At 36.0% G+C, this 23222-nt stretch overlaps 2 protein-coding genes across 6 annotated transcripts in view; one reads left to right on the forward strand and one right to left on the reverse strand.

Moving 5' to 3' along the window:
• Positions 1–10554, reverse strand: part of LOC134531551 (nuclear factor related to kappa-B-binding protein) — a 239079-nt gene extending 228525 nt beyond the window's left edge. For 4 of the 5 annotated variants that reach the window (XM_063367245.1, XM_063367247.1, XM_063367244.1 and 1 more), the window contains exons 1-2: positions 10422–10550; positions 9813–10033 (exon numbers count right to left, since the gene is read on the reverse strand). In XM_063367245.1, coding sequence (XP_063223315.1) covers positions 9813–10025 — 213 coding nt within the window. In that variant the 5' untranslated portion in view covers positions 10026–10033; positions 10422–10550. Of the gene's footprint in view, positions 1–9812; positions 10034–10421 lie in introns of all 5 variants that reach the window. The other variant, XM_063367243.1, reaches the window with a different exon arrangement.
• A 165-nt stretch (positions 10555–10719) lies between these two features.
• LOC134531552 (eukaryotic translation initiation factor 3 subunit F) overlaps positions 10720–23222 on the forward strand; it is a 45198-nt gene continuing 32695 nt past the window's right edge. Inside the window, exons 1-2 of the mRNA XM_063367248.1 lie at positions 10720–10927; positions 22929–22999. Of these exons, the coding sequence (XP_063223318.1) occupies positions 10819–10927; positions 22929–22999 (180 nt within the window). The 5' untranslated portion in view covers positions 10720–10818. The remainder of the gene's footprint in view (positions 10928–22928; positions 23000–23222) is intronic.

The raw sequence follows: 23222 nt of genomic DNA on the forward strand, positions 1-23222 counted from the left end.
TGTATCCATGCTTGTCCTACACTCTTCCTGTTTGTCCAACAATTTTCTAGGGTCCAAACAAGAAGCAGCTTTAACCATTTTGTATTTTATTGGGCTACGTTCAAGTTTCTTGGCAATCTGAACCATGCATGTTTTGCATTCTGTTAGGAACCTTTGTTTCTGAAGTTATTTTACATCAACCACACCTAACTCATGCTTTGCAGCAAATCCAATTTTCAACTTTGCGAGTGGAAGTCCCAGACTTACATCGTCCAAATTAATACTAATAAGCTGATATGCAGTTATCTTGGCTTTCAAAATTTCCATCTTAATGAAACGTCCCAGCAACTCTCTTAGCAAGTCCTCCAATTCCTTATGCAGAAATGGTGACATTGGTTTTAATGTTTGGAACTTCTTTAAAAATGGTTCAAGTGAAGAAGCCATTGTCAGGAAAAAAAACTCAGCTTAGCTAGCAACAAAGGATCCCTCAAACAATCCTTCACTTTCTCAACAAAATATGTAGCAGGTAATTTACTGGTCTTAAAAAATTTTTTCAAGTGAGGAAAAATTTGTATTGCTCTCTCACACACTGGGACATTTTCCAACCACCAACAAATCACAAAATTTGATCAGAAGAACACTGCAACTTGTAACTTGTCTGAAGTCTGATCGTCGAGCAGGTGAGTCTTTGAACACAGAATATATGGCCCTTAAAAATTGAACAACATCCCACCCGGTCTTTCTAAAACCCATTTGAAAGGCACCATGAACAACATGGAGACCACAAGATCCCAGGTCTAATATATCTGGATCTTCTTCGCACACCTTAGTTTTTGTATTCAATTTTTTCATGAACAACCAATTGACATTCGGCCCATCCATGGATACTTGTATAATTTTGGATAGTTCCACATCCTTTAGTTCCTGTTGAAACCCTTTTAAGAGATCATCAGCTGTAGAATGGCCTAAAAATGAAGAATTCCAGTACCTGGTCATTACTTGATTTTTGTTGACGTCCCATATACGTAAAGCTATGTCCATTTGTTGTACCTTTAATACCCTATTGAAGGATTCATCAAAGCATGCAACAATGTATTTTGTGGATCTGATTTCATCTGTAAGTTTGTGGAAAAAATATGGGGCAAGTAACTAAGTATGCAGTCTTGGTACTACTAAGCTACATTTCTTGTGCAATGGAACTATATGGAAACATTTTAGCAAACAAATTGCTTATTCCTTGTTGGCTATTAAAACTGTCTTTTTTCATAACAACATGTAATGCCCACAATATTTCTGCCTTTCTGACATTACTGTCTCCCTGAAAATGTATTTTATTTACCATGCCTGAAGATGCCTCTTTCAGAGCACTGAATGATGATGATGATCCAGTTAACAATGAACAGGATGCTGGTGTGCTGGATGCTAATTCAGAATTTGGTGCTGTGGAAACTCTTGAAATAATTGATCCCTTCGTTTCTTGGTGATTTAAAGGCTTTGTTAAGTATGCTGACATAGATGCAGAAATACTGCTTGCAGTAACCAACTATTTTTGAAATTTCCCTTCTTGATGGCTCTTCACAGACTGCCTACCCATACTACTCAAAGAAAATACCTTTTTACACAAAATACACTTTGCACTATTTTCATCACCCTCAACACGACGTAGCCACTTTTTCCAGTCAGGAAACAGTGATCCATCTAGCCAAGCAGGATTGAATTTAGACATTGTGAATGTCACACAATTATCCACTCAGACTATCAAGAATAGGCCTAGGCCTAATGTAGAGTAGCAAAACACATTTGATACTGAATCGCTTAGTCTCACAAGTTTCACCGTGTTTTCATTGCACAATTAAGGAAACTGAGCTAGCACACACCCGTGAATGTAACCTATATTTCTAATGAGAAAATAATAAGAGGACCGCCGTTGATTTCTTCTGGGAAAAAAAACACTTCTCACAATTGACTAAAAAATTTCAAATATATTTAACTGCTTCTGTAGAACTCTTGACTCAGAATAACACAATGTGTAACTATTTTAGCGGTGTTTTTGTTGTGTTTGATAGGCAAAAATCTCGTCATGATACCATAATACTACCAACAACACAAATTACAGTGATACAAAAACACCACCACAGCTGCAGCACTTTTGAAAAAATACATCTAAATAAATGAAAATATGTTCACTAAACAATCTTCAAAAAGTTTCCAGCATACTGGATACTTCAAAGTTATGACACAAACGGCCAAACGTATACGAACTACGGTGCCGCCGTTTTCTACAACTGGCTTGGCGCAGCTCGGCACGGTCCGGGGCCGGCTACCATGAAATTCGGCACGTGACAGCTGTATGGTGAACCAAACTTTCCCGGGACTCGTGGCTTATCTATTACTTTGATTTACATGTACGACCCGCACCCCAACTTTCCAATTTTGTTTTTAATAAAAAATGTGCTTGTGATACATGTATTAATCAATATATAAATATATACACACACTGTGATTGCCGCACAACAAATTTCCCTGAGTTTTCCCTGTGTTTTTAACCCATTTCAATTTCCCTGAATTTTCCCTGTTTTCCCTATCGTTGGGAACCCTGCACCAAGGTTAAACCACTTGTGGGAAGGTCCAAGGATATTTTTGAACATTATATTCTGATCAAAAAAGGTACACATTTAGTTTTCAGCAAAATCACAAATATCAAGAATCTTCTCTGATGATTTTGTAACCAGGTACAGCAATCTATGATAAACGGAGTCCAAATAGTTTGTAAATTATCCTATCCATATCATTAGTATCCAATGATTCATGCAACTGTGGACAGAACTGACATTCAAAATCTTGTAATTATGGACAGAACTGGCATTCACAACAGTTGCACACAAATCTTGCAACTATGTCCTTTTAGATTTCTATTGGACCTACATCAGTCACTGTCAACTGAGAGCAATTTTATATTTTAATGATTTTACAACTAAAGTAACATTTTTTGGCATAGTTTTGAAAACCTTGAGGACCAAACATAACTGTGGACATACTGGATAGTTGGTTTTAAAGTGTGCAGTTAAATCTCATTTTTCTGGTAGTTGTCTGATAATTAATAAATAATGTTTTTTTTATTGTTTAACGTTAAACGTAAAGAGGCTGATCAAAAAGGTGTTTTCAGAGAAACACGCTAAACACTAAATATTTTTTCCTAGTGATCCATCTCATACCATGTTGTGGCTTTCAGAATACTTATAAGGTAAATTAATACTGGACTCACGTAATAGGGATTTTTATAAGTACAGTTCAATTCTAAAAAGAAGTTCAGATTTTTGTAATTACATTCTCTTTTTTAATAACTTGTGTTAGACCATATTAAATTTTTTATTAAAACCTTTAAAATGAATTAAATTTCATTATGAAAGCTTGTTTACAACTTAAGATGAAAATACAGTAACAACAAATTCTTCCATAACCTAGTCTAAATTGAAATTTGTTCTGCATCTCTGAATATCAGAATACCTGGTAGGTTAAATTTGTGAAATGTAGAGAAGTCAAACTACACGTAGTTTCTTAATGATCTAAACAGCTAATGAGATGAGGCTATACACGACTGGCTGATACAGAAGCCAATGGCCTCCCTGATTAGCTGACTAGAGCCAAAAGGAGACCGCTCTTAAGAGGCTGCCAGATTAAGTATGTAGTTTTGTTTTACTCACTATCTCTTTTCATTCCTAAGAGTTGTAAGAGTTAGGAGCAAATGAACCTAGGTCAAAAAGAGTTGGTAAATCTCTCATTTACCACAAAACATCTAAAAACCTACTAGGCGTGATAAGCACACTACTTAACTTATGATTGACATTGGTTTAAATAAATGGCTTGACATAAATTACTAGATTCATTAAAGAGCATTGGTAAGGGCTTCACTAGCTCTGAAAGAGTATTACTTGTATATCTACTGTGGAATAAACAGTAGTTTCTGTACCTAAATGTATATATTCAGACTTTTATTGTAATACCATAAGTCGAAGTGAATTAAGTAATCTGTGGCAATTTTTCTTACAAGTTTTGTATTCTTAATGATTTTATCCTCAAGATTATGTACCATAATTACAGTGTTTGTGATATCATTTGCAATACTATCATATGATTCAGAATTAAATATATATATACAATAGTAATATTGACAATAAATGATTATTACCATAAAGCCAAGTAAGGTAAGACGATTTATGGTTTTTAAATGTTTGTGATTGTAGTAGGGTTATATGTGCATTTATTTGCTGTTAGGTGAGAGGTTTGTTGTGCGAGTTTTATTTGCGATGTTACATGACAAATTTATTTTCCTTAGTTATAGGTGAATCATACATTTTATAAGGTAATGTACAAAGGCTCATTTTCCTAATGTTTTGCAATTGTTGAAATGATAAAAACCAAGTGAAATTTTGTAAGGGTAGGAACGCTAATAAAAAAGATAATAATATGTTTACATCGCGGTATGGTGGAGATATTGATGAAGTCATCAAGGTGGGACTGGAGTAATTACGACCATTACACTTTTACTGTACAAGCGTGGAAATAGGACGTTTTGGGCAGGGAAGATTAACATGCTTGTTTTGCACACTGTATTTTTAAGGAGGACATTGCATTAGAGTACAGAATATACTTTTCACCAAATATACTAAACCATTTCTAGTATAAAATAAGATACTCTGGAAAATATATCATTGGTATCCATATAACATCCCATTCTTAGAATGCAGTGTGGAAGTAAATGGGTGCTTTCCCTCCCTTGGACACATACTGACTGTCATTAGCGTTGTCCTTGTTTCTGTGTGTGCTGCTGTCAAATATCGTGTGAATTTAAAATTGTAGTTTTTTGACAAAGCGTTCTTGTATATTGATTCAATAGCATCAAACTATGCATCCAGCGATATATATTTTGCATACTTAATGGCATATTAAGGGGCTGAAAAAATAAAAAAGTAACTTCCTCACTGGGAATTATTTGAAATATTCCAAAATGCATCATAAAATAATAAATAAATAAATAAACCCACATGTGTACTGAAATCAAATTTTTTTGTTAGTAAATTTATTCTTTAGGATGCCACCGAATAAATCAAGACAAAAAAGTACCATGTTTTCTCCGAAACTGACATAAAAACGTTGATTAGCGGCAAACATTTTTGCTATTAAAGTTAGATTGAGGTCAAAAGCATGAAGGATGCTCACAATGAATGGAATTAGTTTTTAAAAGCAAAACCATCTCAATTGCTCTTTAAGTTTTCAATTCCATAGCTGTGAAGATTTGTTGTACCAGTGCAAAGGTGTGCTGTAATAGAGGCTCGATTCCAAACTGCTGTCTAAGATGAAACACAGCTGTGAGTCTGGAGGAGTGGGGTTCTGTCCTGCAAGCAAGTAAAAAGATAAAGGCTTCCTTGGTTCAGCTATTTCCTTTCACACACATTTCTGAATACCAGCCGAGTAGTTAGTGCAATGTCTCACAAATAAGCGATGTGAAGCGTCTGGTGACTTGTTACAGTTAGAAATTTTAACAGGTTATTTATTCACATGTGATTTTATTTTCTGCCTTTATATGAATTACATAAATGTAAACTATGGAAAGTACCTCACTAAATAAAATTACATTGGTAGGCTACGAGGGAGAGAGCGTAAGATTGTATTGCAAGTATCTGAGTACATAAAAAAAAGAAAAGAAAAAAAGTGAGGAATATGCAATTAAGGAAACTTCGCTTGACACTGATCAGTCATAACGAAAAATTTTAAAATGTAAGTGTTGTTATTAATTTCTCTATCACATTAACTTAATCATCATATGAATTTGTATCAGTGAATGTGTGAGAACAATTTCTTGTTGTATGTTAGAACAAAAAAAAACTGACAATTTTATAACAAATTTATAACAGTGATAATATATAATTCTAGCTGCAGTACTCTGCATTGTCCGAGCTGAACACAGGGTGATTTATTGTCTGAGTTAGGTAAAGCAAAATGGATAGCGCTATATGACAATGTGGTGGAGATAGAGAAATGACACACAATTGCTGTTTGTATGTGTATTACCTGCGATTTTCTGTTCACCCATGGCAAATCAGTTGAATGGTTTAAAAGTTGATGTGCTGGAGCACCATCTAGTGATGAGTTATAGTAAAATGGACATCACAAAAATATTCTCAGTGTTCAAATATTTATGTATACCAATTTTCACAGCAATCTGTTGAACGGTTTAGAAGTTGATGTGCTGTGTGCTGCAGCACCATCTAGCGGCAAGTTGCAAGAATATGGATAGCATAAAAACCTTCTCCATGAAAAAAACACTTTGATGTGCCAACTATCATGGCGATTGGTCAAACTGTGTCAGAGTTTATCAACGTCATACATATCAAAATCACACACACACACACACACACACACACACACACACACACACACACACACACACACACACATATATATATATATATATATATATATATATATATATATCTTTATCTTTATATATATATTTCTTGTGTGCGTGTGTACGTCACTGAACTCCTCCTAGACGGCTGGACCGATTTTGATGAAATTTTGTGTGTGAGTTCACGGGGATTCGAGGATGGTTTAGATTCACAATTGGATATTTTATCTCGATTCTGAGTTAAGAAAACCTAAAAAAAAAAAAAACACGCTTTAAAAGCAAAAATTGCAACGCATTATTATAAGCCATTAAGTTTTGCTATTGTAAGGAACTAAGTAGAGAGTAAGAAAAAAATAAAGATCCTGACAGTTTATAGCGTCGCCATATTTGTTTCAATTTTTAATACCCTTTTTGTATATTACAATTTAAATTGCAGAAAAAAAATCATGTTTCATAGCCACACAAATAGTGAGGATGGTTTAGATTCACAATTGGGTATTTTATCTCGATTCTGAGTTAATAAAAACTAAAAAAACACGCTTTAAAAGCAAAAATTGCAACGCATTATTAGAAGCCATTAAGTTTTGCTATTGTAAGGAACTAAGTAGAGAGTAAGAAAAAAATAAAGATCCTGACAGTTTATAGTGTCGCCATATTTGTTTCAATTTTCAATACCCTTTTTGTATATTACAATTTAAATTGCAGAAAAAAATCATGTTTCATAGCCACACAAATAGTGAGTGTGTGTCATTTCTCTATGTCCACGAGGTCTCGCCGCGTCAATTTTATCCTTGGAGCGAACCCGTCCGCTTAATTAAATAAACAGCTTTTATCGTTGAATGATTTCATGATTTATTTAATGAAAATATGCTCTCATAAAAAAATTAGTTGGATAGACATTCAATAGGTGTCTTTCTCTCACTCTCTCTCTCTCTGAAATGTATGTAGCTTGCTCGCGGGTCAGTAATGCAGACAATCTTTACATTCTAGCTCAAGACGGAAATAAACAGTAAATGTGGTTTACAAAGACATTTTATGAAGTGTCTTCCCGTCATTACATTTGAAAGTAGAAACATATTTACTCAAAATTTAGGTAGTAACATATTTTTATTGCAAAGACTGAAATAGAGGTGAGAAAAATTATCATTTGTGAACATAAGAAAACTACTACAACTGTATCAACTGTTATGTTATAATGTTTAAATTTCTAAATGGTGCAAGATAATACAAAATTCCATGCGGAAAAAGTCGGGGGCAGCAGATACGTATAGTTATAGGTGTGGGGCTATGCATGCTGATTTTTCATATACTGCATGGATGCGAACATGTAAGAATAATCTATCTATCTTACTATAATAAAACAGTACTTTTTCTGTCTGTCTGTACGCGATTTTGATGAAATTTTGTGTGTGAGTTCACGGGGATTCGAGGATGGTTTAGATTCACAATTGGATATTTTATCTCCATTCTGAGTTAAGAAAAACTAAAAATACACGCTTTAAAAGCAAAAAAACTAAGCATTGTTGATAATTAGCCTCCATGGCAACGGGCTTTTGCATTGTTGTTGCCTTCTGCGTAACCATGGGAAAGGTTTTTGGTAACGGCAGTGGCGTGCCCAAGAGTAGGGGTATGTATAATGAGAAGATAAAAAATGTCCAGCGTAGAAATACTTACCGCCATATCCATATCTCACAAAAAGTACATTTGGGCAGGACAATATCTGTCGGGTCCGCAAGAAAGATATATAGAGAGATAGAGATATAAATAGAAAGATAGAGAGAGTTATAGAGATATACATAGAGAGATAGAGAATTAGAGAGATGAAGAGAGATGCTTAGTATACGTTTAAAAAATTACAAAAAAAATTGATTGAGGCATTGCAACGCATGCCGGGCATTATCTAGTATATATATATATATTTCTTGTGTGCGTGTGTATGTCACTGAACTCCTCCTAGACGGCTGGACCGATTTTGATGAAATTTTTTGTGTGAGTTCACGGGGATTCGAGGATGGTTTAGATTCACAATTTGGTCCACTGGAAAATTTTTATTTAATTAATTTTTTATTTATAAATTGTTGTTGATCTTTGAATGGTTTAGGTTTACAGTATATATATATGTGTGTGTTGTGTATTTATTTATGTGTTGTTGTTAATCTTTGGATGGATTTTATGAATTGTTGTTATTACATTAAAATTAAAATAGAATTGGTTATTGAGATTATTATATTATTATTTATTGAAATAACATTTTAAAGTGTAATTAAAAATATAGGTGCAAATTTGTGAGGTGCAGTATTGAAGTGAGTATTTTACATGATATTTCGTGATTTTAATTATGTATACATGTGAATTCAATACCAATCAACTTAACCTCCAAATTTAAATTGTTAGTTCTCATTTTATTCTATGCAACTTATGACGTATTGATGAATATAAGTTAGTAAAATAAATTATAATTTAAATTACTTATAGTAATTATAGTTTAAAGTATATTTAAAACTGAAGTTATGTATTTTTTAATTTATAGTAGAGTTTTTTTTAAATTATGATTTTTGGATTTACAACGTTTGAACAGGACACCGTCTGTCGGGTCCACTTTAAAGTGTGTGTTCAGGTGGATTTAAAAAATTGTTTAGATTCACAATTCAAGCCGATAAATAATATTTGTAATTAATTAACTAAATTAATGTTGTTGTTGAACGTTCGATGTTTTACATAGGATCCGGTCGGAAGCGCTGTGGTCGCGTTATCGAATATTCAAAAATATTTTATTTTTATTTCAGTTCAACCTGGCAGATGGTGCTGCGATTATATTCAGGGAAATTTCCTGTAAATTTTCAAATTTAAAATGTTTGAACAATACAACGTCTGTTGGGTCCGCTAGTATATATATAAATTACAGTATGAAATCTAAAAATATGCTTCTTATTCAATCAGAATGCCAATGAAACACTTATCCTGAAATTTGTAATGTGTTTACTACAATAGGTAGGGCTATAGGTAATTAGTATACTTTACAGCATCCTGGATATTAAAATCAATTTGAAAACGAAAAATTTAATTGAAAAAATTGGTACCCCCAAAATATACTAAATTAAGCTGCATTATAGTATACAATACAATACTATGGTAAATTCATCTTCGGTATTGTGTTCTATACAATAAAGGTAGGGCTGTAGTATAGAAGACCATACCCAATAGTTAATTAAATAAACGTAATTGGTACAAAAAAAGCACTTGAATACTCCTCGTCCATAACCTGGGCTTGTAGAGGTGGTAATTATGTCATCGATATTGTTATGGTATTGAGCTCTAAACCCCAAAATTTTCTTGCCTTTGCTGCGTGGTGTGTCGAACTCTTGCTAGGTTTATAACCCAGCACAATACCTTTTAATCACTAATGCATTTGATCGCTAAGTACCTTGAGATGTTGCTTCTGTTCCTCTGTGAAACTTTCTTGCCAGCTACTATATGAAAAAAATTGCTTAAAAACTTCTTTATTTTCACACAGATCCTGAGGTAGTTGTATATTCAAGCCTTCGACACTGATATCCTCTAATTGAGTAGACTCCTGGGATGACTCTGAATCTGTTGTTGAGACATCAGAAGATACTGTTGAATATTCCAGCTCCATGCATGGGTCTAAAAACGAAAGCATTTTTCCGAAATTAAATTACGCACAGCATCATAGCCTAGAAAATAAATGTGGTTATTAATAGCTAAGAAGTAAGTATTATAATAAGCATAAAATCCTTCATTTTCGGTACATTCAGTAAGATTTGAAGCATTATAGATCACACTCCACCTACAGCGTGTGTAAGCAACATTTACTTTCAATGAAATAGATTAGAACCTCGTTTAAAAATCAAATACATTCCTCAATAGTAAATTAATTGGCGTGAAAACTATTTCGCGTAAACGTATCAAATGCACTCTCATTAGGCATTGTTTTGATCCCGACACCAAAACATTGAAGTTAGGAATATCTCTAAAATCTAATGGACATGTCGTTTTTCATATTTATACCCACCTTACAGACGTAAAAAATTAAGTTTTATCTAATTTCAACGCCCTCCACGTTTCATAACCAAAGCCTGCATTGCAGATAAAATAGAAATCAACGTTATAGGACATGGCGGACGGAACAAGAACCATTATTGGACAAGTTAACCACAACCAGTGTTGCCAGTCCTATTATAAATTTAACTATAAATTAAATTTTTTAGTAAAAATTATGGTTGAAACAATTTTGATGTTAGAGAAATTTAAAATGTAGGAAAAACAACTTTTCCCATTTTGTAGCTTAAGCACTTATTTCTAAATCCTTTACTTAGAATGTTTTGACTGGTAGCATTGCTTGTTTACAAAATATAAGCAACTTTTAACACATTCGATTCAACTCTCTACTTTCTTCTAGCGTAGCAAAAATGGCGTTGAATGTTGTGGTTAAGGTTCATCCAGTCGTGTTATTTCAAATTGTTGATGCGTACGAGAGAAGGAATGCTGATGCCCATCGAGTTATTGGAACGCTGTTGGGTATACTTATTTTAAGTAACATTAGTATGCATTTTCATAGGTACTTAATAATTACTTGCCTCATGACTTATTTGTTCACAAATTTTTCCTGCTGGTGGCATGTGTATAATTTTATAGTTATCTAATTTTACATTTTCTGTTATTAACTGTATGATACTTTTTTAATGCATACATGCATATTTCATTCATTCACAAAGCCCATGCTTTTGGTTTAACTAGGACAGGATCAAACCTTGGGAGCAGTACCACCCTGTTTTTATAGATGATTAAGTATTGAATGGAGCAAAATAAGAACAACCAGAAAGTACAGATAGGCGGGGAACTTAAAATAGGAATGGAAAATAATAACAAAGGTTAGAAGGTTGAATGGGAAGAAGGCAGTGGGAGTAGTCTATATCCTGATTCCGTAAGAGTACTAATGAAGACACCAAAAAGGCTTCGCATACGTTATTACCACCCCTACATTCTTACGGGACAAGCGTGGCAATATGGGGTTTTTGGGTGGGGTACAATAACAAAAAAAAAACACTACCAATATTTCACTATTTAATCTTTTGAATGTTATATTTTTTTGGTATCGTAAACTAGACTATAATTCTCCCCCCCCCCCCCCCCCAAATAAACTCTGGTCTATTTTGTGATATTAATGCTACATTATCAAAGAAATAATTTCTGTAGTAGTTAAAACGTATGGCAGTATCATGAAATATAACGGCTTCATTCATAGTACCTACTGAAAAATTAAAGTTGCAGAAAAAGTGGTGCATTATAAGGAATAAATATTGGTACCTATCGTAAAATAAACTAGACCGGTTGGGACTGTATTCTACTTCACGATACTGATAAAATATTTCAAAAAGTCGTACTTTCAAAAAATTAAGGTAAACACACCGGTGATGGACACCCCACCCAGTAATGAACACTTTTGACTTTGAACAAAAAAAATAAGTTGGGTCAATATATCGCGTACCTAAAAAATTGATAGTTACAAGTCGACTTTTATGACAAAACCGATATGATTGTTTTCCGAAAGCACCCCATGTTTACTTTATAATCGCGCCAATTCTGAGTGGCGGTAGTAGAAGTCCAGAAATCTCGCCATTTGTTGTCAAAAGTGATAAGGAGGTAAGTGCTGTTAGATACGTTTTACTAAGTATTAGATTATGTAGGTAAGATGTCTTGTGTTTATAGTAATGTAGATATTCTGTGGCATGTAATATATGTTTGTATGATAAAATACTTTTAAAAATGGCCCTGTTATGAGGGGTGTCAACTACTGGCATGCATAACCTCTCATTTCCATATAGTGGACACAACTGTCCACTACTGGTGAATTTAATTTTAAATTTAAAACATATGTGCAACTTCACTTGAAAGTTATATTTATGTAACATTGACAAATTGCTATGACTTCCAGTTTAAAATTCGTAACATTACCAATAGATGACACAGATGTCCACCACTGGTTTTTTTGTGTGTCCACCTTTGGTAAATATTTATATAATTGTATTTTGACAACATAAAAATTTATGTATCTATTTTTCTAAAGGTCTCCCATAATTACATCTAACACATACTGCTTGGTGTGTAGATGTATTATATACAACAATTTCAAATTTGTATTGAATAATAAAATGCAGATATTAAAAATTCTACTTGTTTCTTTGCTTTAGGCCACAATGTCAAAACGGTCCATCCTGCGATATGAACATGCAGCAATGGAAGCTGCTATAAAAGATGTGCAGAATGGTCTGAGCATCAAGAAAGCAGCTACGAACCATGGAGTACCACGAATTACTCTACATAACAAAATCTCGGGGATAAGCCCAGTTGCAAGGAGAATGGGTCCAGATTCCTGGCTTACACCAGAGGAAGAGGACATTCTTGTTGAGTGGATTGTTTCTGCTGCTAAATCAGGCTTTCCTGTAATGAAGGATGATCTGCTAAACAGTGTTCAGCTAATTGTGAAAGAACTGAAACGAGAAGTTCCTTTCAAAGATGGTCGCCCTGGAGTTAAATGGTACCTATCTTTTTTGAATAGGCATCCAACTCTGTCTTTGCGAATCCCACAGAATTTGACTGCTAGTCGAGCTAGTATTACTGCTGATCACGTCAAGTCTTGGTTAAAAGAGGTTGGAGATTACATCACAGAGCATGATTTACAGGCAGTGATGTTGGACCCCAGCAGAATAATCAATTCTGATGAAACGGCATTCTTTTTGAACCCTAAAGGAAACAAAGTTTTGGCACAAAAGGGTGACAAGAGTATCTACCAGCAGGTGAACACATGAAAAAGAATGCCTGTCTGTCATGATAACAGGAAATGCTGCAGGAGCTTTATGTCCTCCCTTGTTGGTTTTTAAATATGAAAGACTTCCTCAAGACCTTGTCATTGCAACACCTGACGATTGGGCCGTTGGAAAATCTCCCAGTGGCTGGATAAATGGGGAGATTTTCTACGAGTTCATCTCCAACATATTCCACCCGTGGCTAATAGAGCACAAAATTCCGTTGCCAGTTGTTCTGTTCATCGATGGCCACTGTTCCCATCTGACACTTCATACAAGTAAATTCTGTGCAGCTAATGGAATTGTGTGCGTTGCACTGCTGCCCAACTCCACCCATGTTCTCAAACCAATGGACATTGGTGTCTTCAAGCAACTGAAAGGTGGCTGGAAGAAGACTCAACACGAGTGGAGGCTGGAAAGAGTGGCTAACAATGAAGATCCAACACTAAGAAGGAAAGATTTTCCGAAGCTGCTGGAAAAAAGTATCCACGATTGCATCAAGCCTGAACATCTCACCCATGCTTTCCGCAAAAGTGGCCTACATCCATGGAATCCTTCTACAATCGACACTGTCAAGCTGATGTAAATATCTGCTAGTAGGTCTAAACCAGCAGCAAACTCTGCAAGTTCTGAGAGGGCTACACATGGCTGTCCGACAAAATGCACATCCCAGCTATTGGAAAATTTCTTAGGGGCTGAGAAGGTACACAAGTTTCAGGAATCTGGCTGAATGTTAAAGTTTTGGAAGTATGTGAACGACCTCAAGGCGAAAGAAACTGAGCATCACACAACTTTAGGTACTCCACCCCTCGATGATCATGCTGCAGAAGGCATTCATGCACTGCCATCATCTACAGCTCCAGCTGAAGAAAACCTTTTAGAAAGCTTAGAGACTCTAGTGTTGTCACCTGAAGCGCAGCCCCAAGTAGACAATGTAGTAGAAGGCACTCAGACTATTTCATTGTCACCTGCAGTGCAACTCCAAGTAGACAATGTCTTAGAAGATCCCAGACTACTTCATCATCACCTGCAGCTGAAAATGTTGCAACACTCGTCATCGAAGTTGATACGGCACTTTTGCAATCACTATCTTCTTCAACAACTGACATGTGATGCCACAAATGAAAGGGTTTCTGAGGCAGCACTAACACCTGCGGTACAGATACCAGGTACTTCATCTTCCCCTGAACCTTCTACTTCAGGAACATGCAACATATCTGGAACTTCACGTGCTGTGACTCCAAGTGGAAAAGTAATTCCATCTCCATTTAAACGTGCATTATTCTGGCCATCTGACAACATGCCGAAAACTAAGAAAAGAGCTACAAGGGAAAAGATTCCATCAGTGACGACGTCTCGGAAGTGGCAGGTATATTACCAAAACAAGGCAAATTTGAAGAGGGAACTTCAGCAGAAAAAGGAAGAGAGAATTGCAGAAAGGAATAGGAAGAAATTGGAAAATTTCCTCTAATGCCTACTGGCAAAACTATCAGCAATGAAGACGATACATCATCTTCCGAAGATGATCGGGATCTCGTTCTGCTAGATTCGTCGGACGCTATGAGTGAAGTGTCTGAAGAAGAACTCATATTGCAAGAGCCAAATGAGAGAAATGTACAACCAGGAGCCTTTGTGCCTGTAACTTTCATGGGAGGAAAATGTTTGGCTACAAAGTACAGATATGTATGCATAATACAAACATTAGAAGGTGACGATATCCAAGTAATGGGGATGAGAGCAGTTGGTCCATCCAAGAAAATTTTTGCACTTAAGGACAATTACATTTCATATGTTCACGTTACTCAAATTGTGGGCATTTTGCCAAACCCAAACTTTCAACTTCATGGAGGCAGGACGAAATACGCCTTCAGTGGACCTGTAGATGTGTTTGAAATGTAATTTAAAAGCTGCAGTGTTTGTGTTAATTTTTATTGTCTTGCTGTTGGTATTGTAAATCTCATACCCCAGGTACTAATTTTACTTAAACTTTGAAGACAGTTTTCATTTTTGTCTTTTGATTTTTGTGTAGAATGTTGCTAAAGTTCAAGTTTTGTCTTATACAACTAAGTTAAGTTCATTTTATGCTCAAAAATTTAATAATTAAATTTAATCCCAATAAGTTAAATGACTGTATTAGTCTCTATTTCTTTATTTATGTAAATGTAAAATTAGTTTTGCAAATGTTTCTGCACATTTCAATGTGTGTCCACCACTGGTTAAATCTTGTGTCCACTACTAGGAAAAAGTATAATTTTGCATGTCCACTACTGGTATGAAAACACTATTTTTTTTTAAATTATTATATTAATAACTATGCTATGTTTATTGTTAATCCACGTTTCTAGATGACAAGGAAGGATTGGAGAAATGCCAATGCATACATTAATATCATTTAACAACTTTTGTGCTTTAAGGAATTTTTTTAGGAGATTTTTTAAAAAATAATTTCTTAAAGGTGTCCACTATCGGTGCTTTTACCTTAAATACTGGTATCGCAAAATAGACTATTCTGGGTTGCGACTGTAGTCTACTTCATGATACCACCAAAATACTCTGGCAAAATTTCTCAGTTTCCCAAAATAAATACAGGTATCTCTAAGCAACCATACTTGGTAGATTTTAAGTCTACTTTACGATTAACTTAACCTATAATTTACCTATATGAAGTACTTGAAAATTACTGCTTCTACATTATCTCTCACCAAAACCCATAAATTTCCCTGCTTATACCATAAGAACATACAGTTTTAGCACAGCCTTTTTGATGACTTCATCAATATCTCTACCATATTGCGATATAAACGTACACATACAATCACAACAAACTTTTTAAAGCAATACAAACCTACTTACTTTACTTGTCTTTATGGAGATAATCTTTTTCTAACAATTTTTTCTTATGAATATTAAATTTATGCAAAAAACAATTGTCATTTAATTAATTCAAACTGCGAACCACAAATTGCCATTTTCCTTTGCATCACACAACTACATATTCTTTCTTTACAATGCACCGTTATATTTAATATATAATTAAACATAATCATGCACTTCTCGTGACTACTACACTTATTTCCACACAATTCCAATAAATATCCTAATATCTTTTTAATACTTTTTGTGTACTTTTTTATTCACTTTACAAAAATATTTATTTCTTTATTAATTCACTCCTATTAGTACAACGATCGCTCCAAAACTCTCACTATTATTGATATTTTTTTTTTTTTTTAAAGGTGCTGTTGCCAACATTTTGTACTTCTTTTCTCTTTGGTTTTGCAATTCAATTGGTTATCATTGGAGTTGCAACTTCCATGACGACATAAATTTCCGCCTCTTTATTTCCAACCACTAGGAATCCAGTATCGTAAAATGGACTTCACCCGCAGCTGGCCCTGAAGGTTTTGGGAACAGTACCTCAAACTCAGGGCAAGGAAGTACAGTAAAACCTCGTATTTACGTTCTCGTTATTTACGTTTTCCCGCAAATAACGTCATTTTATGTAGGTCCGTTTTATTGTACATTAACTTTCGTGTTGCATTTTCCCTGAAATTACACCGCTACGTAACCAAAAAACCCGGAATGTACGTTTCAAAACACGGTAAAAATGTAAATACTCGTCACGTTAGTCATAGATGTGAAAAGTTTGAAGTAGTTCGCCTATTGTCTGTAACCTTTCGTTTTGATGTATCGACAAGTTCTATGGTGCCTCTCCTCTACTAACGTTTTAATCTTTGCTGCCATAGAGAACTTTCGTAGCAGAACCACAAACGGTTTTATTTATGGTGTCATAGAGCACTCTCGTAGCAGAGCTATCGATACTACCGGAAAGCGCTCATACACAGTACGTATATTTAGTAGTGCTGCATTATGTACAGTACATATCTATGATGGCTTTCATTGTTTACATTAGTCAACGTCCGTTTTGGTTAGCACGTGTTTTTTTATCGTTCACAATATTATTTATGGCAAGATTTTGATTGAAGATGGATAGGTATAAAGTTCCACGAAATACTTTATCTATTGAAGATAAAATTAAAATTATTGAGAAGTTTGACAAGCATGTGGGTACCCGAGTGGTTTTGGCCAAGGAACTGAATATTCCTGTTAGTACTTTAAACACAATAATTAAAAATAGGTGTTCTATTGAAGCAAATGCTGCCCAATGCGGGCCTAGTGCGAAGAAGCGCAAGTACGTGAAAGACTCTACATTTAAAGAACTTGAAAGTTTGTTGTATGAGTGGTTCATTTGTGCTCGCTCTTCAAATCTTCCAATCAATGGCAACGTACTACGCGAGAAAGCAAAAGTCATTGCTTTGAGGCTTGGAATTGATGATTTTTCAGCTTCTAATGGATGGATAGACAGATTTCGCCAGCGCCATAATGTTGTTTATAAGGTTGTGTGTGGTGAAAGCAAGAGTGTGGACGAGGAAACTGCTGATGTTTGGAAAAACACGTCGCTCAAGGAACAGTTGGAGGGGTACTCAGCTAAAGATGTTTTCAATGCTGATGAGACAGGTTTGTTTTACTGTGTATTGCCTAATAAAACATTATGCTTTAAAGGGGAAAAATGCCATGGTGGCAAGCTGAGCAAAAATCGCATTACCATTCTCTTACTTACAAATGCTGTGGTTCTGAAAAATTTCCGTTGTTTGTAATCGGCAAATCAAAAAAACCACGTTGTTTTAAAAACATTAAAACTTTGCCAACTTTGTATGAAGCAAACAATAAATCCTGGATGACAGGGTCTCTTTTTCAGCAACAGATCCAAGCTTTTGACAGAAAAATGGTGCTGCGTAACCAAAATGTCTTGCTATTCATTGATCAGTGCCCTGCCCACAAAATAAACATAGAGCTGAGGAATGTGAAGATTGTGTATTTCCCTGCGAATTGCACAAGCACACTCCAGCCCCTAGATCTGGGCATCATCAACTCTTTCAAGTGCTATTACCGCAAATGCATTGTATCCAGAGCAGTTGCCATGCTGGACAATGGCAAGGACCCAACACAAATGAAAATAAATCTACTAACTGCACTACATTTCGCAGCAAGAGCATGGAAGGAAGTTACACCAGAAACTATAACCAACTGTTTCCAGAAAGCTGGTTTCTTTGTTGACAGTGGACAGAGTGCTGGATCCAGTGAAAACTTGCCTGGAGCAGATAAAGTGAAAGAAGAATATCTGCAACTTTCACAAAATGGAGACTTCACTGACTATGTACAACTGGATGATAATGTTGTAACTTGTGAAGTCCAGACTGTGGAGGACATTGTTGATAGTCATCTGGCAGAAAAACAAGAAAGTAGTGAAGATGATGATTCGGAAGTGGAAACTCCCATACTGACGACGATCGATGCACTTCAAGCCCTACAGACTCTAAGGAATTATATTCTCAGTGCACCAAACAGTGAAAATGAAGTTGATGCACTTCATTCCTTGGAAAAAGAAATTCAGACCATACAAACTGAACAAAAGAAAAGTCAAACAAAAATTTCAGATTTCTTTAAAAAGTGTTGAATTTATACTAGTATGTACACCTATAAAACTGTACTAGAGAAAATTTAATGTAGGCTTTATGTTGCATTGTTTTTTATATTTAAGAAAATTATATTTTTGCAGTGCCCTAAATGTGTTGTAAACAACTATTGTTTGTCTTGTAGCACCAGTAAATGCTGATACATTTTTTTAAGCTAAAATTTAGCATTAACTGCCAATAAAAGTGCTTTCCCACAATTTACACTTTCCCGCAATTTACACTTTTTCCTTGGGGTTCCTTGAAAAGTGCAAATAAGGGGTTTTACTGTATGTTCCTGGTTATGTAGTCGCTGAAAGAAGGAAAGTTACTGAAGCAGTGGAAGGAGGTGGCGGCAGTACTAATTTTCAAAGGAGAATGGAATAAGTCTTCTAGTTTGGGAAAGGTAATGGAGAAACTGGTAGACAGATAAATGGTGGTGGGAGAAAGAGACTTATGTGGGGGGCTGGATGGGCAGCGTGGGTTTAGGAAAGCGTTCGCTTGTAAGACATGGCTGGGCTATCGAATGATCTGACGGAAGCGATGGATGGGGATGCATGTGGATGCTGTATTTAGTGATTTTAAGAAAGAATTGTCGAGGCGATGCACTGGTGGCTGGTGGAGATGTTGGTAGGGGACAGCAGACCGTGGGTGAGGCGTGGTTAGGAGAGATATGAAGCGTGGGAACTGCGTAGTCCTGTTCCCTATCATAATGAAGGATATAGAAAAATGATTGGGAAGTAAGCTGTATATGTTTTCAGTTGACTGTGTGAAGTATGAAACGGGGTAAGAGGGTGAACTACAGTGTGCTCTGCACATGCTGGAGCATGGCATTAAATAGAAACAGGATGGTCATGTTAAGGAGGAGGAATGTATTTAAGTAAACCTATAGAAATCCCTAGAATAAGGGAAGCAGGCACAAGGAGAGGGGAAGAAGGGGAAGGGTGTATTGGAGCTGCTTGGCAGGAAGATGTACAGATGAAGGCGTACTCCACGTTGATCAGGTTGATACTGGAATATGTAGACGGAGGTGGTACAAGAGTTGAAGTTGCAGCGCAAGGCAGCGAGATGAGACATGGGTATGAGGAGGAAGCAAATGGAAAGATTGTTAAAGGTGATCAAGAGAGAGGGGTCCAGAGAAGCTGGGAAATAAGCTCAATGGTCAAAAAATTATTCACACCTGGAGAAATTATTACAAACATAATTTAATACAGTGTTACTTCACCTCTGGACTTCATAACCGTCTGGACTCGGTTAGGAAGAAAATCCACAAGGTTGTGTAGGTACAACACATCCAGGTCAAGCCAATCGCTGAGGATTTGATCATGTATTTCCACTGCTGTTCCAATAGTCCCACAGATTTTCCATTAGATTCAAGTCAGGTGATTTTTCAGGCCAATGGAGATGTAATAGGTTGGGGGAGTGTTAATAAAACCAGGCACATATGCATCCAGCCTGATGAACTTTGCTGTGGTCATTTTGAAAAATCTGTGTATCAATAGCATACTTATCATGCAGATGTTGACTGAAGGGCAACACCTGATTATCCAGAATAAACATGCTGGCATCCAGAATAAACATGCTGGTTCATGCTAGTGGTCACTGCGATAAGCTGCCCCAATCCATGACACAAAAAACACCCCCAAAACATTACAGACCCACCTCCGGCTTGTACCTGACTTTGCTCACATCCGGGATGAAATGCTTCAATGGGGCTTTGGTAGCACTTGACAATGTGTGCTGTTGGAATACAGGCAAAAAATAATTTGTCAGACCACATTACATTCCGCCAGTCAGCTACTGTCCACGTTTGATGATTTCCAGCCTATTGAAAAACACAGCTTTAGGTGTTTGTGTGAGCAATGGCCTCTTGCAAGGTGACCGACTCCAAATTTTGATTGCATGCAGTTCCCGTCGCAATGTTCTCTCGCTAACAGGTTGAAATGGACTTTCATTCACCGACTGCAGCAATTCATGTCGGGTTAGGAAGCAATATTGATTCACAAGCCGTGAAACACGTCTCTGTCCTCTCTGTCAGGATCTTTTTTCGACCACAATTCTGACGTCATGTTTCGTGGCCACATGTAGTACACCACTGCTTGTAAACATGTTGAACAGTCACGCACCATATGGCCAAACACAATTGCCCTTTTTTGTGACTCTGTCACATTCTTACATTTACCATGTTGATGTACACTGTCATCTTGAATCATCAATGTCTCACTTAACGCTACTGCCTTATGCTCACGTAAAGGCAGTGCCCGTGCGGTTAAATACGGTGCGTCACCTGTACAGGTGCATGCGCACTAGGGTGACTAATGTTTTGTCTGGTGAACTGAGTCAGCACTGAGGTGGGTTCAGAGTGTTGAGATGCAGTGAAGTAGTGGAGAGAACTTCTTGCCACATGGAGAAGTTCAATCGCAAGTCTAAATCAAATGATGAGTAGTGTAAGTACTAAAGGATACTTAACAGGAGTGCTGCCATTGTAAATGGTGGCGCCTGCATCATTTATATTATATATTTGCAGCCTCCCGGGATCCCTAGGTCCCAGTAGTCTACACTTCCACGCTGAAAGACACACAAATACAATGGTAAATATGGTTTAGGCAGCCAAAATCGGGTGTTCTGAACATAATAGCTGAGTGATCTTAAACAAGAGAACAAGAATAATTGTATTAACTAGACGTTATTCTTATTTATTTTACAAAATAGGTGACAAAATTTCTATATTAAGACAAACTGCAAATATGTGATTAAATTAAATTGAAAACAGCACAATAACATACAATAAATAACATGACTTTAACGAAATACAAAGATTAATGCCGCAGCACACTGAACAAATGCATATACATGGATATATATATATATATATATATATATATATATATATATATATATATATATATATATGTTTATATATAATTGCGCTGCAACACGTAGTATGTAAATATAATTACACATTAAAAAACATTTTAGTGAATGTTACAGCAAATGACCGACCCATGGGCAAAAGGGCAAGCAAAGGACTAATAACCCACGTGAGAAGGCATATTTCACAAACATGGAAACGTCCGCAATTATGAAATCTAACGGGGCGAATACACGAACAAGCAACTTCGTAGACGCGAGAACAAGCTATATAAAGATAAATTTCATAGCCCAGACAGGGCGAGACTCAACACAGAACAGAAGACATAACAGATCAGAATTTAAGAATGTACTGATCACTACAAAAATTTAACTACGGAATCGTAACACAAAAGAGAGAAGGCACTTGAGATACACACTTACCAGACATGGCCTTGCAACGCTCGATGTGGAAGCACCACGCCCATTACGCACTAACATCAAACCAATTAAAGGTAGCAAAACATAGGAATTAAAAACTTGGCTACCCTTGCGCTACATAGACCATTCTAACACCGCAGCCGTTGCAAAACCATGACGGTTCGTGATCTCGTGCGATTAATTACGGCAAACCTATCACATCGCAGATAAAATATTCAGCAGTAGCTGAGTCACAAAACCCTAATGCGGCAACGGACTGAGGACGAAGAAGACCCTCGTCCGACGGCGGACCAACACTATATGGCCTCCTGCCTATGCCACTGCGCAAGCGCACCGGCGAGGTAGGGGAGGAAAGGGCACATCAGGAAGGAGGGGAGGAAATGGGAGGGGGACCTATGACTGACGGGAGGTCGGCAAACGCGCGCACGTTTGAAACAGTAGCAGCAGCCGCTGCATATAAACATATTAACAAAATAATTACCAAAAATTATTTTAGAAGTAAACTACTATATTTGGACTGAAAAGTGTACTATTAATAATTAAATATTAATTTCCATGTCATATTAAGTACCTACATTAGAATGATTTCAATGGTATTGAATTTTACGATACGAACTAGGGACCTACTTACCTCTTTGTCACAAAGTACTAGGAGTAATTGGGATTCTGTTCTATTTTAGGATACACACTATTTTTATTTCCTGTGAAATACTTGTTTTTGTATTTAAAATTTTTCCACTTTATTATGTATTAATTACACAGGTAAAAAAAAAGATTGTGTTCAGGTTACGGTATTACAAAAAATATCTATTAAACTACTTAATTAGGTTTCCTTAAGTTATACAATTTTAGCTTTAAATTTTGTAGGATAGGCCAATGTTTATTTATTATTAATTTTTTTTATTTCAGGTACTGTCGAGAAAGGTGTTGTCGAAGTAACAAATTGTTTTTGTGTGCCACACAAGGAGTATGAAGACCAGGTACTGTATTAATTACGTAATTAATAAAAAAACCTATTTTCTCTAAAGCATTGGTTTTGGAGAGGAGGAAAGACTCAAATACTTAACCAATTACAGTAGAACTCTACATGGGATTTTTGAAAAGTAGTCTGTGATCTGGGATCAGTGTCTAGTGGCTGAAGCAAGGGAGGTGGAGAAGGTGCAGCGTAGAGTAGCAAGATGTGGCGGAGAAGGGAAGGGTGAG

Source organism: Bacillus rossius, chromosome 5 (assembly GCF_032445375.1).
Source record: "Bacillus rossius redtenbacheri isolate Brsri chromosome 5, Brsri_v3, whole genome shotgun sequence".
Taxonomy (NCBI): Eukaryota; Metazoa; Arthropoda; class Insecta; order Phasmatodea; family Bacillidae; genus Bacillus; species Bacillus rossius.